The sequence below is a fragment of the Dermacentor andersoni genome, chromosome 3 (genome assembly GCF_023375885.2).
Source record: "Dermacentor andersoni chromosome 3, qqDerAnde1_hic_scaffold, whole genome shotgun sequence".
Classification (NCBI taxonomy): Eukaryota; Metazoa; Arthropoda; class Arachnida; order Ixodida; family Ixodidae; genus Dermacentor; species Dermacentor andersoni.
Window position 1 is genome coordinate 235,630,479 of NC_092816.1, and position 15,282 is coordinate 235,645,760.

General features: G+C 45.5%; 1 protein-coding gene across 3 annotated transcripts in view; it reads left to right on the top strand.

Annotated features, from left to right (window-relative positions):
- Window positions 1-15,282, top strand: part of LOC126536973 (general transcription factor 3C polypeptide 3-like) — a 312,777-nt gene that overhangs the window by 17,708 nt on the left and 279,787 nt on the right. For 2 of the 3 annotated variants that reach the window (XM_055073144.2, XM_055073142.2), the window contains exon 3: window positions 14,396-14,459. In XM_055073144.2, coding sequence (XP_054929119.1) covers window positions 14,396-14,459 — 64 coding nt within the window. The remainder of the gene's footprint in view (window positions 1-14,395; window positions 14,460-15,282) is intronic. The other variant, XM_050184056.2, reaches the window with a different exon arrangement.

Below are 15,282 nucleotides of genomic sequence, written 5' to 3' on the forward strand. Positions count from 1 at the left end.
TCTTGCCAAGTCCTATGAATCCATTATAAACATCATATTGACATACGTCCTTGAAACTGAGAAGCTGCTCAATATTCATCAGTGTGGGTACAAGAAAGGCTGCTCTGCAACAGATCATCTAGTTCGGCTAGAACACGAGATACGTGCGGCCTTTCTACACAAGCAATACTGTCTCACGGTTTTCTTTGATCTAGAAAAGGCATACGACACAACATGGAGGTTTGGTATTTTAAGGGACTTAGCGGATTTACGTATCCACGGTAGAATGCTTAAATGTCTAGTTAATCTCATGTCCGATGGAACATTCCAAATGCATTTAGGGACGGTGCTGTGCCGCGTATTTATTCAAGAAAATGGTGTACCTCAGGGATGCGTATTAAGCACAACATTGTTTGTGGTGAAAATGAACTCGGTCAATAAGGTAATTCCATCCTCTGTAATGCATTCATTATATGTGGATGATCTACAAATTGCGTGTCGTGCATCGAACCTGACGTCCTGCGAATGGCAAATTCAAATTACAATCAACAAACTAACGCTGTGGGCGTCTTAAAACGGTTTTTGTTTCTCAAGTGAAAAAACTATTAGTGTTGTCTTTACACAAGAAGAGGCCTACAACCAGATCCCACCCTTAAGCTACAAGAAGCCACACTACCAGTAAAACGAGAACACAAGTTTCTGCGTGTTCAGTTTGATAAAAAGTTGACTTTCTGGCTCACATAAAGAGCCTTAAAATAAAAGCGTGCAATGCACTTAACGTCCTCAAAATCCTGTCCCGGAAGCGCTGGGGCTCTGACCGTGAATGCCTGCTACGGATCTACCGTACTTTGGTGCGCAGCACATTCAATTATGGTAGCATCATATACAGTGCTATATGATGCTATGGTCACGGTCAGAGCCCTGGAAGCGCTGGGGCTCTGACCATGAATGCCTGCTACGGATCTACCGTACTTTGGTGCACAGCACATTCGATTATAGGAGCATCATATACAGTGCTATATGATGCTACGGTCACGGTCAGAGCCCTGGAAGCGCTGGGGCTCTGACCATGAATGCCTGCTACGGATCTACCGTACTTTGGTGCACAGCACATTCGATTATAGGAGCATCATATACAGTGCTATATGATGCTATGGTCACGGTCAGAGCCCTGGAAGCGCTGGGGCTCTGACCATGAATGCCTGCTACGGATCTACCGTACTTTGGTGCACAGCACATTCGATTATAGGAGCATCATATACAGTGCTATATGATGCTATGGTCACGGTCAGAGCCCTGGAAGCGCTGGGGCTCTGACCATGAATGCCTGCTACGGATCTACCGTACTTTGGTGCACAGCACATTCGATTATAGGAGCATCATATACAGTGCTATATGATGCTACGGTCACGGTCAGAGCCCCGGAAGCGCTGGGGCTCTGACCGTGAATGCCTGCTACGGATCTACCGTACTTTGGTGTGCAGCACATTCGATTATGGTAGCATCATATACGGTTCAGCCAGACAGTCTTACGTCCGACGACTTGACCCAGTTCATAACCTTGGACTACGACTGGCAAGTGGTGCTTACAGAACATCGCCTGTCCATAGTTTGTATGTTGACTGTAATGAACCTCCTTTACAGTAGCGCAGAGTGCTACTAACTTTTTCTTACGTACTCAGAATTCAGTCCTCACCACAACACATATGCTACAACATCGTCACACAGTGCAGCTCACGCTTACATTATACAAATAAACCAAACATGATTAGGCTGCTTATCCTGCGATACGAGGAATACTGTCGGAATTATGACATCCCTCGGGAAGTCCTCCAGGTTGCCAGAAAGCCAGAACGTTTGCCCCTGTGGTTTGATTTCACACCGCCATGTGACTGGACACTAACACATTTAAAGAAAAGAGACACACACCACATGAACACATTATACAAGAATTGTGCGCTCTTCAGGACAAGTGTAAAAATTACATGGAATTTTATGCTGATGGCTCTAAAACGAAAAAACACGTGGGTGTAGCGGCTGTAACAGAAAATTGGAAAACAAGTATTCGACTGCCTTAGCATGCCTCTGTCTAAACAGCCGAAGTGTACGCAATATGGACGGTAGTTCAAAAGATTATCGCTGACAAACTTGAAAACAATGCCATATACACAGATTCATTAAGCGTACTCAAGGCTGTACACATGAAATCCCAAAGTGAACCCTTGTTGGGGGATATTTTAAACGCATTATCGTCAAACAAAAATGGCAGATCAATTAGGTTATTCTGGGTACCAAGCCATGTTGCGATACTGGGTAACGAAGCAGCGGATAGATGCACGTCAATGGCAGCATACAAGAACATTAAAAATACAGCACTTCCATAAAAAAACAGTATCAATGCAATTTGGAAGGCCTTGACGTCAAAATGGCAACACGATTGGGACAATTGTTTAAGCAACAAGCTACATCTTATTAAACCTGTAATTGGCGAGTGGAAATCATGCAATCACCAGCAACGGTCCTATGAGGTGACCTTGTGTTGACTTCGAATTGGACACACACATCTGACTAACAATTTCCTGCTCCGAAAAGAAAACCTGCCAACTTGCGAAAAATGCCATGATCCTCTTACAGTCATACACATCCTAATACAGTGAAAGCTCGTTAATTCGAACTTCAATAATTCGAATTTATGGATAATTTGAACTCTACGATTTGGTCCGGCCAAGCTCCACAGAAGTCTGTATAAAAAAGCCCGTTAATTTGAACGCGTAAAGGTTCCGCCATGGATCATTCGAACTACGCACCACCGTGCTTGGCGCCTGGCACACGGCCAGAGAAGTGCACCTGCTGCCTACACACAAGGCTGCGTTGCCTCTGGAACAGAGAGAACGGCGAGAGAAAGCAAAATCGGGGAAGATCTAACCGGCACGGGGTCGGCCAGAAGGCAGCAGCGGCTGCCTCCTCTCTGTTCTACGTTGACCTCCCAGATCCAGTCCCTCCCAGTGGACTACGCGGCCAACAGAAAGGCATGAATGACAGGGGAACTGTTCGGACAGTGGCTAGCGAAGATGGACAAAAAGTTTAAGCGTTGTGGACGGAAAGTCCTCCGGCTCGTTGACAACTGTTAGGCTCATAAGGTCGACGTTGAGACGAAGGCCATTGAGCTAGCCTTCCTTCCACCTAACTCTACAGTGGCGCTGCAGCCCGTGGATCAAGGTATCATTAAGATTTTTTAATCATTTTACTGGCGCCATCTGTTGGAGGAAATTATTTTGTGTAATAATTATCAGGTGACGCTCCTAAGTGCGCTACACATGCGTGTACGTGCTTGGGAGCAAGTAACTGCAGCTACGATAGCAAATTGCTATCGCCACTGTGGCTTCGGCACGCAAGTACAAGGAGGAAACCAGCCACCTGCGCCCAAAGATGGCGTCGCCGCTCCCATGGCGGCCATTTTGAGCAACATCTCCTTTGCTGACTATGTCGACGTGGACGAGAGTGCAGTGATGTGTGGTGCGCTGACAGATGAGGACATAATTTCTCAGGTCAGAAGCACTGAACCTGTCACTGCCAGTGACGAGGAGGAGGAGGAGGAGAAAGACGAGGAAGACGATGTGTCAGTGAGGCCCTCCGCTACGGAGGTCATGGCTGGATTGAATACTGCCCGTTTCTTCTTCACTTTTGAAGAAGGCGAAGAGGAGGCCTTCCGCCAGATTCGCTCGTTAGAGCAAAAAGGGCTAGCTGTCGCGTTCAAGGAAAAAAAGGCAGGCTACAGTCACGGACTTTTTAAAGCATTAAATTTCTGGCATGCCCAACTGCTTCCAAATCGCAGTGTACTGTTGTTCTCCTTCACTTTCGTTAGTTCTAACTTTTGTTAATTCGAACTGAAGCGGCTTCCCCTTGCGGTTCGAATTAATAAGCTTTTACTGTAATATGTCCACACAACGACACAGAGACGGAGGTTTTTACACAGCCTGTATAATTTGCACGCTCCATTACACCCTGCGCTATTACTGGCAGATGACCCCCTAATGCCATTTACTAACTTGTTCGACTTTTTAGGAATAACTGGTTATTTACACCAACTATAATGTAATGCAGGTTTACCTGCTCTAACATTGCGTTTCATTTTGTCTTGTGACTGGCGCAGAATGGCCTTAGTTGCCTTTGTGTCATTAAACGCAGACTAACCAACCAGCCATCATCTGGTTTGGTTTGGAGCCATCTGGTTTCTTCACAACCACCAGTGGTGAGTTGTAAGTTGATGTGTGCCTCTCTATGATGCCTTGATGTTACGCTTTGTCGGCTATCTTCTCAGTAGTCTATTGAACCGTCAGTGGCATCGTTCTTTTGCTCATACCAGCTTTATTGGTCCTACTCTTGCTACTCTCTGGAATGGCATCTCTGTGGTTGGCATATTCCCAAGTGATACTTGACCCACTCATCCTTTGGGCATCTTCTGTTGGCAAATGTCACAGAATTTTACATGTCTCTTAGGTTTGTAGACCTGGCCAGAAAATTTCTGTGATTCTGGCCACTGCTTTATGCTTTGATGCCCAGCCATAATGCTGTCGTGCCCTAAATCCAAGACATTGTAGTGATTTAGGGACCACTAACTGCAGTACTTCTCTACCCGAGGCAAACTTGCATCTTTACAACTGTCCATTTTCCTCTGAAATTCGAAAATGGTCCTTCCTCTTTTATTTGTCACTTGCTCTCCTTCCTTCTTAAACCAAGCTTGGATAGTCATCCTTTCTTTGTATTTCCACAAATTATGTTGGCATCACCGAAAGTACTTCGGTCCTAGGTACCTTCAGTGCCTGTAATGGTCGCTGCGTACCAGCTGTTGTAATTACCACCAATGTTACTGGTAGAATATCATCTGTAGTCCTAATTTTTTTGTGTTACCTTGTTAGGATTGTGCTCCTGATGCTTTTCTTTATTTTCTTGTTTTGCTTTTCCTGTGACCGTGTAGCTGCTCTTCTATTTGGTGTCAGGGTAATCCTTGCTTCTTACACCAGGTAGATTCATCATCATGATCCTTAGCCCATTTTATGTCCACCGCAGGACGAAGGCCTCTTTGTGATCTCCAATTGGCCCCCTGTGATCTCCAGTTACCCCTGTCCTGTGCCAACCGATTCCAACTAGTGCCCACAAATTTCCTAATTTCATCGCCCCACCTAGTCTTCTGCCGTCCTCGACTGTGCTTTCCTTCTCTTGGCATCCATTTTGTAACCCTAATGGTCCACTGGTTATCTAACTTATGCACATGACCTGCCCAGCTCCACTTTTTTCTCTTAATGGCAATTAGGATATCGGCTATACCCATTTGCTCTCTCATCCAAACCGCTCTCTTTCTGTCTATTAACATTATGCCTAGCAATTTTTGTTCCATCGCTCTTTGCGTGGTCCTCAACTTGTTCTCAAGCTTCTTTGTCAGTCTCCAACTCTCTGCCTCATATGTCAGCACTGGTAAAATGTACTGATTCTACACTTTCCTTTTCAATGATAATGGTAAGCTTTCAGTTAGGAGCTGAAAATGTCTGCCATATGTGCTCCAACCCATTTTTATTCTTCTGTGAATGTCCTTCTCATGATCAGAGTTCCCTGGGAGTAATTGACCAATGTAACCGTACTCCTTCACAGACTCTAGAGGCTGACTGGCGATCCTGAACTCTTGTTTCCTTGCCCGGCTATTCATCATTATCTTTGTCTTCTGCATATTAATCTTCAACCCCACTCTTACACTCTCTCTGCTAAGGTCCTCAATCACTTGTAACTCATCTCCAGTGTTGTTAAAAGGACAATGTCATCTGTTTGTCAAATCCTCGATGACGTCGAAAAGCAGTCTTTGTGTCATCGGAGAAGACCTTCGAGCTGTTCCTGCTTACTGATGGGGAGACTTGGATCCGACTTGGTCAGTCTGATTCGGAACTATGGTCGTCGAGGTAGATGCTGCAGAATTCAAGAGGACAAACGCATTGCTGGTTGCCACAATTTCCGCAATATGTGTGATCGCCGTGCCCTTGCTGATGTGCTTGAACTCCTAGCTGAAGTTTGTCAGAATCACTTTCACTTTTCCTCCATGCAGTCGTGCGATCCTCTTTGCGACGCAAATTTCACGGTTGATCAATAGATGTTGGTTGCCCTCATTAACACCTTCTACATCTGCGGGTGTTTTGGTGCTGACAGAAATGACAATGCTTGAGCAAGGCGGGATGCTAACTTGATCTTTGAGCACACTCAAACTACGGTGACTGCGAGATCTCTCCCTCGGTATCCCTTGGCCTTCGCACAGAGTAACCGATTTCGACTTCAGGTTGATCATTGTGCTGTGTTAATTAAGAAAGTCCATGCCAAGAATTGCATTGTGGGAGCGCTCTTGAAGGATAATGAAGGTCATGGTGTAAGTCCGGTTACACACTAACTCTTGCTGTGCAGCTTCCAGTCGGCATTATAAGTTGTCCTCCAGCCGTCCGGATAGGAGGGCCATGCCATGTAACAAAAAACGGCGCAAAAGAAAGACAGAAACGACTAACACCAACTCGCCCAGCCCTCAGTTTTTATTACTTTTATGTAGTCTTGACTTTCTTCAGCCTGATGGCAAAAGGTCCACTGATGATGCAGTGGTCGACTCCTGTGTCTACTAGAGCGGCGACAGTGCGTCTGTTGAGAAACATGTCGAGGTCGGTGGTTCTTTGTCTTGCATTGCGATTGGGTTGTGGCAGCGCATCATGGCTGGATCACGTTGTTGTGTAGCTGGTACACCTCATCGTCAGACCTTTTGTCGGCATGTCCTTGGCTTCGAGGATCCATCGGGATGGCGACCTGTCGTTCCTACATCGTTGAGATATATCTTGAAGTGGCGGCAGCAGTGGCGGTGGAGGATTTTTAGTATTTTGATGTACAGCAACCGCACCTCCACCGGTTGCTGCTTTTAGTTTTCTGGATATGGGTTTACGGACCAGCCACGAGCTGGTCCTTTGTACGGTTGGTGCTGCAGCAACAGGTAGTGTCCTGGTGATGGTGAATGAGAACAAGGCGAGGTCTCCACTGTGTTTCGGCGAGGTAGTCGGCGATATCTTGAAGCCGTTCTCCAAGCTGTGGATGCAGTGCATTGACGGCGAAGCCTTGCAGTCCCAAGTCGCAGTTATGGGCACTTGCGGTAGATTTGGCCCGCTTCTCCGCAGTGGCAGCAGAGCGGGCGGTAGTGTGGACCACGTCATTCCTTGGGTAGCTGTGCTGGTCGACAGGAGGGTGCGCTGGCGGCTGCAGCGGCAAACAATGGAACTGCAGCGTTACAGGGCCCTGGCACGGGCGCAAAGGGCGCAACGTGACGGCAAACTACGGCGGCGTAGGTCATCCCTTATGGCTGAGGCCACGGCGATTCAGGGTACTCCAAGCGACTGCTGAATCTCCTTTCGGACGATGTCACCAATTGATGCTACTTGAGGCTGCATCGAAGGGAACATCCTGCACAGTTCTTCGCGTACGACGGCTCTTACGATCTTTCGGAGCTCCTTGGAGCCTAATGCTTAAATTTCGCTTCTTGGTGAAAGCACTATTTATCAGGCAGAAAAACCATAAGGAAAAACATTATCATGTGGTGTCAATGAAATTAATCTCTTCTATCAGCAAAGATACAGACGCCTGGCTGATGCTTGTGTTGCCAGTAAGACAGTGTATGAAGCATGCTTCGGCTATCTCCATAGTGGACAAATCATGATGCTGATAGAACCCGGTGGGGCTTTCAGTCGGTGGCTGGCGTCCGTACGTGGTGCAGACAAAGGGGACAAAGTGATGAATAGCTGTGTTCCTGCAGACGCATGTTTAGACAACATCCAGTTTGGCCGATCTAGCATCTGCCACATGTCATTGATATCTCATACACTACTCCATGCTTACAAGCAACAAATTTCTTAAGTGTTTCATCTGGCATACTTTCTCTGATGTCTGCACCTGTGCATGTTTAATGGCTGTACGTACCTTGTATCTCGTGCTTGGTCGAAAAATGTGTAATTTCATCATCATCATCATCAGCCTGGTTATGCCCACTGCAGGGCAAAGGCCTCTCCCATACTTCTCCAACTACCCCGGTCATGTACTAATTGTGGCCATGTTGTCCCTGCAAACTTCTTAATCTCATCCGCCCACCTAACTTTCTGCCGCCCTCTACTACGCTTTCCTTCCCTTGGAATCCATTCCGTAACTCTTAATGACCATCGGTTATCTTCCCTCCTCATTACGTGTCCTGCCCATGCCCATTTCTCTTTCTTGATTTCAACTAAGATATCATTAACTCGCGTTTGTTCCCTCACCCAGTCTGCTCTTTTCTTATCCCTTAACGTTACACCTATCATTCTTCTTTCCATAGCTCGTTGCGACGTCCTTAATTTAAGTAGAACCCTTTTCGTAAGCCTCCAGGTTTCTGCCCCGTACGTGAGTACTGGTAAGACACAGCTGTTATAAACTTTTCTCTTGAGGGATAATGGCAACCTGCTGTTCATGATCTGAGAATGCCTGCCAAACGCACCCCAGCCCATTTTTATTCTTCTGATTATTTCAGTCTCATGATCCGGATCCGCAGTCACTACCTGTCCTAAGTAGATGTATTCCCTTACCACTTCCAGTGCGTCACTACCTATTGTAAACTGCTGTTCCCTTCCGAGACTGTTAAACATTACTTTAGTTTTCTGCAGATTAATTTTTAGACCCACCCTTCGGCTTTGCCTCTCCAGGTCAGTGAGCATGCATTGCAGTGTGCCCCTGAGTTACTAAGCAAGGCAATATCATCAGCGAATCGCAAGTTACTAAGGTATTCTCCATTAACTCTTATCCCCAGTTCTTCCCAATCCAGGTCTCTGAATACCTCCTGTAAACACGCTGTGAATAGCATCGAGAGATCGTATCTCCCTGCCTGACGCCTTTCTTTATTGGGATTTTGTTGCTTTCTTTATGAAGGACTGCGGCGGCTGTGGAGCCGCTATAGATATCTTTCACTATTTTTACATACAGCTCGTCTACAACCTGATTCCGCAATGCCTCCATGACTGCTGAGGTTTCGACTGAATCAAACGCTTTCTTGTAATCAATGAAAGCTATATATAAAGGTTGGTTATAATCCGCACATTTTTCTATCACCTGATTGATAGTGTGAATATGGTCTATTGTTGAGTAGCCATTACGGAATCCTGCCTGCTCCTTTGGTTGATGGAAGTCTAAGGTGTTCCTGATTCTATTTGCAATTACCTTAGTAAATACTTTCTAGGCAACGGACAGTAAACTGTTCGGTCTATAATTTTTCAAGCCTTTGGCATCCCCTTTCTTATGGATTAGGATTATGTTAGCTTTTTTCCAAGATTCCGGTACGCTCGAAGTCCTGAGGCATTGCGTATACAGGGTGGCCAGTTTCTCTAGAACAATCTGCCCACCATCCTTCAACAAATCTGCTGTTACCTGATCCTCCCCAGCTGCCTTCCCCCTTTGCATAGCTCCCAAGGCTTTCCTTACTTGAAAGAGCGTACGTTAGGGCGTGTTGGTATTCCATAACTGAGGTTTTTTAGCGCACGAAAAGGGACGAAAGACAGTGGCGAAACGAGGACACAGCGCTAACTTCCAACAATGGTTTTATTCCACAAAGTGGTAGACACATATATATATAGGTAACACCCACAACCGTACGCATGCGCATATGTACTGATTTTTAGTCAAATGAGACAGCAACGAGACATGTGTAATGGAAAGTTAAGATGATATCAAAGATGAAAGAACGACCATGCATAGCCAAAAAAATTTTTTTTTAATTGCAAGTCTAAAAGATTAAGATGTAATCTCCATCAGGCCACCCTCTGTGTCATGTTTAAAAAATCGACTTCTTTACTTGAAAGATCTATTGAAGGCGCGCTAACACACGCACTCCCTAAACTAGCAATCTTTGCCGCTTCAATAATGTCACGTGTTGTTTGCGCTGGGCTTCTTCCTATCACCGTGCACTGTTTATAAATGGGACTGCACCCATGCTTTCTGCAGTGAAAAGCCAGATGCCCCACTCCTCCAGTTCGCACATTATTCTTCCGGTGTTACCTGTGGGATTTCGAATTCCTCTAGACTATTCTCTCTTCCATGATCGTCGTGGGTGCCACTGGTACTGTATAAATCTCTATAGAACTCCTCAGCCACTTGAACTATCTAATCCATATTAGTAATGATATTGCCGGCTTTGTCTCTTAACGCATACATCTGATTCTTGCCAATACCTAGTTTCTTCTTCACTGCTTTTAGGCTTCCTCCATTCCTGAGAGCATGTTCAATTCTATCCATGTTATACTTCCTTATGTCAGCTGTCTTACGCTTGTTGATTAACTTCGAAAGTTCTGCCACTTCTATTCTAGCTGTAGGGTTAGAGGCTTTCATACATTGACGTTTCTTGATCAGATCTTTCGTCTCCTGCGATAGCTTACTGGTATCCTGTCTAACAGAGTTACCACCGACTTCTATTGCACACTCCTTAATGATGCCCACAAGATTGTCGTTCATTGCTTCAACACTAAGGTCCTCTTCCTGAGTCAAAGCCGAATACCTGTTCTGTAGCTTGATCTGGAATTCCTCTATTTTCCCTCTTACCGCTAACTCATTGATCGACTTCTTATGTACCAGTTTCTTCCGTTCCCTCCTCAAGTCTAGGCCAATTCAAGATCTTGTCATCCTATGGTCACTGCAGCGCACCTTGCTGAGCACGTCCACATCTTGTATGATGCCAGGGTTAACGCAGAGTATGAAGTCTATCTCATTTCTAGTCTCGCCATTCGGGCTCCTCCACGTCCATTTTTGGCTATCTCGTTTGCGGAAGAAGGTATTCATTATCCGCATATTATTCTGTTCCGCAAACTCTACTAATAACTCTCCCCTGCTATTCCTAGTGCCTATGCCATATTCCCCCACTGCCTTGTCTCCAGCCTGCATCTTGCCTACCTTGGCATTGAAGTCGCCCATCAGTATACTGTATTTTGTTTTGACTTTACCCATCGCCGATTCCACGTCTTCATAGAAGCTTTCGACTTCCTGGTCATCATGACTGGATGTAGGGGCGTAGACCTGTATAACCTTCATTTTGTACCTCTTATTAAGTTTCACAACAAGACCTGCCACCCTCTCGTTAATGCTATAGAATTCCTGTATGTTACCAGCTATGTTCTTATTAATCAGGAATCCGACTCCTAGTTCTCATCTCTCCTCTAAGCCCCGGTAGCACAGGACGTGCCCGCTTTTTAGCACTGTATATGCTTCTTTTGGCCTCCTAACTTCACTGAGCCCTATTATATCCCATTTACTGCCCTCTAATTTTTCCAATAGCACTGCTAGACTCGCCTCACTAGATAACGTTCTAGCGTTAAACGTTGCCAGGTTCATATTCCAATGGCGGCCTGTCCGGAGCCAGGGATTCTTAGCACCCTCTGCAGCGTCGCAGGTCTGACCGCCGCCGTGGTCAGTTGCTTCGCAGCTGCTGGGGTCTGAGGGCCGGGGTTTGATTCTTGTGTTCATATGGGAGGTTGTGGCCAAGTACTGCACCAGGGTGGCCAATCCTGCTCTGGTGAAGGAGTGCGTTACCGGTTCTGGTCACCGGGATCAGGCCACACTCCAGGCCTGTTTATGCAATTTTATCAACACGCGGATTTTTTTTTAATCCGGTGGAAAATTGCGCGGCACCGGGATTCGAACCACGGACCTCTTGCACGCGAGGGGTGTTCTACCTCTACGCCACCGCTGCACCTGTGTAATTTACATCCCATGATAATGTTTTTATTGCTATAGCAAATATATGGATACTCCAACTGCATTTCTACCACCACCGTGAGGTTCTGTGTAATGCCCAAGGGCAAAAAAATTGTTGCCACACACTGTATGCTGTATGTGCAATTGAAAGCATGCAAGGGAGGGAAGCAGAAAGGCAGTGGGCCGTCCTCCATTGCGCGCAAGGCTCCGGGGGGAAGGTTAGGGAGGGGGGCGCATTCTACTCCAGGTGGACCGGGCGGTCGCACGCGCGCGCCCTGGCTACCGTATATTGAAAGCCATCAGCAATGGGACGGGGACAGAGTTCACCGCATGCTATGTTTCCGTGGCTTAGTTTGTGTTGATGCGAGATGCAGCACGAAGGTCAATTCGCTCGCTGCTGCTGTCATGCTTCCTCACTCCAGTGTTTTGACAGCAAGTTTCCGCTATCATCGAGCGAGATGTGTTCATGTTTGCTTGTGCATGCGTGACACCATACTTGTTAATTCTGTTAGTATGGCTATGTTTACAAGCTTATACAACTGATGAAACTACTATTCTTCATTCTCCTTACTGTTCACTAATTTGCTATCACAATCGGTGCTTCGCCTTTTGGTCGAAACAGCGACTTTTTTCATTGATGATTCTTTCACCTGTTCTGTTCAATACTTAAGCTTTGCATTTTCCCACTAAACTTCAGTTAAAAGTGTGGCACTTTGTGTGTGACCTTTCTTCATTCTTGTGTGCAGTTCCGTTGCGCTAATTCTGTCTTGATTGTGCTTTCTTCCTTAATGACATGCTGAAAATGGGCTTTTTTGGTGGGACCTGAAGTGTGCTTGACGCATTCGCTGTCCTCTAGCATCACCGAGATAGACACTGCTGCCATTGTGTTTACGAATGGGGTCAACATTGGAGTCACGTGTGTAAGTGCTGATCAGTCAAGTTTGAATAATCTGATCAGGGCCACTTTGAAATGCTGAATGCTTTAGTCCAGAGAAATGTATGGGTGCTTGCCAGGGCTTTCAGTTGAGATAATATTAACTGAAAAGTCGAATTAGTCAAATTAACAAGAGTATACTGTATATATTTCACACATTTTGACAAATGAAACTTGTTGTATGTTGTCTGCTCGGACTGTTTCTCTTGTGTTCATGCCATAGGGTGAAATAAGTTTCTCATAGAATTTATGGAAAGTAAAGCCTTAACATTTGGGGTCTGTGCAGACTTTTCAGAAACTTTTAACCCTTTGAGGGTCGATTTTTTCGCCACATGCGACCGCCTTGGATTGATTCTTTTTATTGCAGATTCCAATTCTTCTGAGGGACTGAATTCGAAAAAAATGTAGCATAAATTTTCTAGGGTGACCGTAAAGTGAGAGAAAAATATTTTGCGTTGGTATATATGTACTCTTCATTCATAAATAACAACAATAAAAAAAGTAAATAAACTTATAAGAATTAAAAATTTGATGTATTGTTATACACATAGTTCAAGGCTTTGAAAATCCGCACATGAGAATATTTTGCAACACTCAAATATTCCTGCTCTTGCACTAATCCATAGCGTAATCTAACCGAGTAGGTGCACGCACTCAAGAAAACTGTGTGGTTGTGTGCCCGTCAAAAAAGCAAAGCGTGTGACAGACTTCTGCTAATCTTCATGTTATCGCCAACCAGAGGCAATTAGTTTTCCCGAGTCTCCCCCCCCCCCACAAGAAAACAAGGCAACGGGAAGTATGCACGGCGGCATCCTTCCTATGCGCCCCCCTGTGAGCACTAAACGTGCGAGAAATGCCCTTTGAGCAATTAGTAATGCGATAGCCATCAGTTTTGCAAGTGCAAGAAGCCGAAACCGCCCGCAGAACAAAACCCAAACCGCCGCCCGCCCATGCCCGCGCAATACGGGTAGTAGATAGACATGCGGTATATAGGTATATAGTATTGGGGGTAGTATATAGATGCGTGGGAGTGAACTAGCTCTAAAACAAACCATGCAACAAAAACCGAGTAAGGGAAGTGCGCGAAAAAAATTCCCTGTATTCCCACATAGTGGCAGCACATGACAGAAAAAGTTAAGAAATTGGCGCGCTTTTTAAACGTACAGACGGTGCCGTAATTATGCGGCATTGACCAGTTTGAACTTATTCGCGGCGCCGTATATTTACGTCATTGACCCTGAAAGGGTTAAGGGGATTATCTATAATACTTACTCACAGCACTTGAGATATACAGTTTCTGCAGTGAGTTTCTAACTGTACTAGGAGCGTATTCTGAGTTTCGTTATCAACATGCAGCACTTAACAACTGTCTACTATTCTTGCCCTCAGAATACTGTATACCCTTTTCACTCACTAGTTGATGCACAAGAAATGAGCTGGCACTTCTGGTACACCCAGCTGTTTCTTAACTTGAGACCCACCAGATTGGCTCAATGGTGGTTGGATTCTCTTTTGCATTTTTTTTTAAGTGATGGAATGCAAAAAATGCATTCTTTGATTTAGATTTATGCTTAGATGTGTTTAAATTTAGGTGCACATTAAAGAATACAGGGTGGGCACCCACTATTCTCATAGCATATAGGATGTCCCATCATGTGAAACCAAAGTGTAATTTGGGCACGTTCTAAAGGTGTCTTCTCTGTCCAGCAGGAGAAGAATGCACAGGATGCTGAGGAGTTGCGTTCCATGCTCACCACCAAGTACATCAATGGTGAGCTCTGCACCAGCAAGCTTATTGCCCATTGCCTGAGCTGGTGTAGTGACACATTCTTCAGTGTGTGAAAAAGAGCTGCATACTAATGATGATGCATAATCTGTGTCCTGGTGTCAAGGTGGTGCTACCAGCATTGGTGCTGTTGTGCATGTTCCTATAACCTGTTAAGTGTGACCATCCTGCTGCTTTCAGTAAATCGTAGGCTCATTATATTTTGGTTGCACTCCTATCACATATCATCAGCATGCCTCAACAGGCAATGACATTTCTTATATTGTGGTATGCACTGCCACCTGTGCAAACACAGCAAGAGGGCCTCGATAATTTTTGTGATGCCCTCTTAAACTGCACCACAAAAGCCTTGGATAACTCTTGCTTGTAGTATGCCTGTATAGTTTCAAGGCACAAACAGCTTGGCATGTTTCTTTTTGTGTCTTCCCTTCTTGTCGGTTTTCTGCCTTGTGCCTTGGAGGTGGTGCACAAAATACTTCTCGGCAGCAGGAGGACAAACAAGCAGATGCATTAATTAACGACCGCCTGAAGGCGCACTGGACAGCACTGGAAAAAATTTCAGAGTATTGCATTTGGTGCTATGCGCGCTGTCACCACGTTAATTGGGTCACTTCTGTCACTTGACCTTTTGCTACCAAATCCCTTCCAAGCATCTTCATTGTATGCACATTGAACGGGCAGTGTGGTGTATAGACTTTTAGCAACACTGTCACTTTATTCAACGCTTTCAAACACAGGCTCCAGAGATTACCTCAGCATCACGCCTCGTAGCTGTACTTCTGGGTATAACAACCAAACGGAGTCTGCA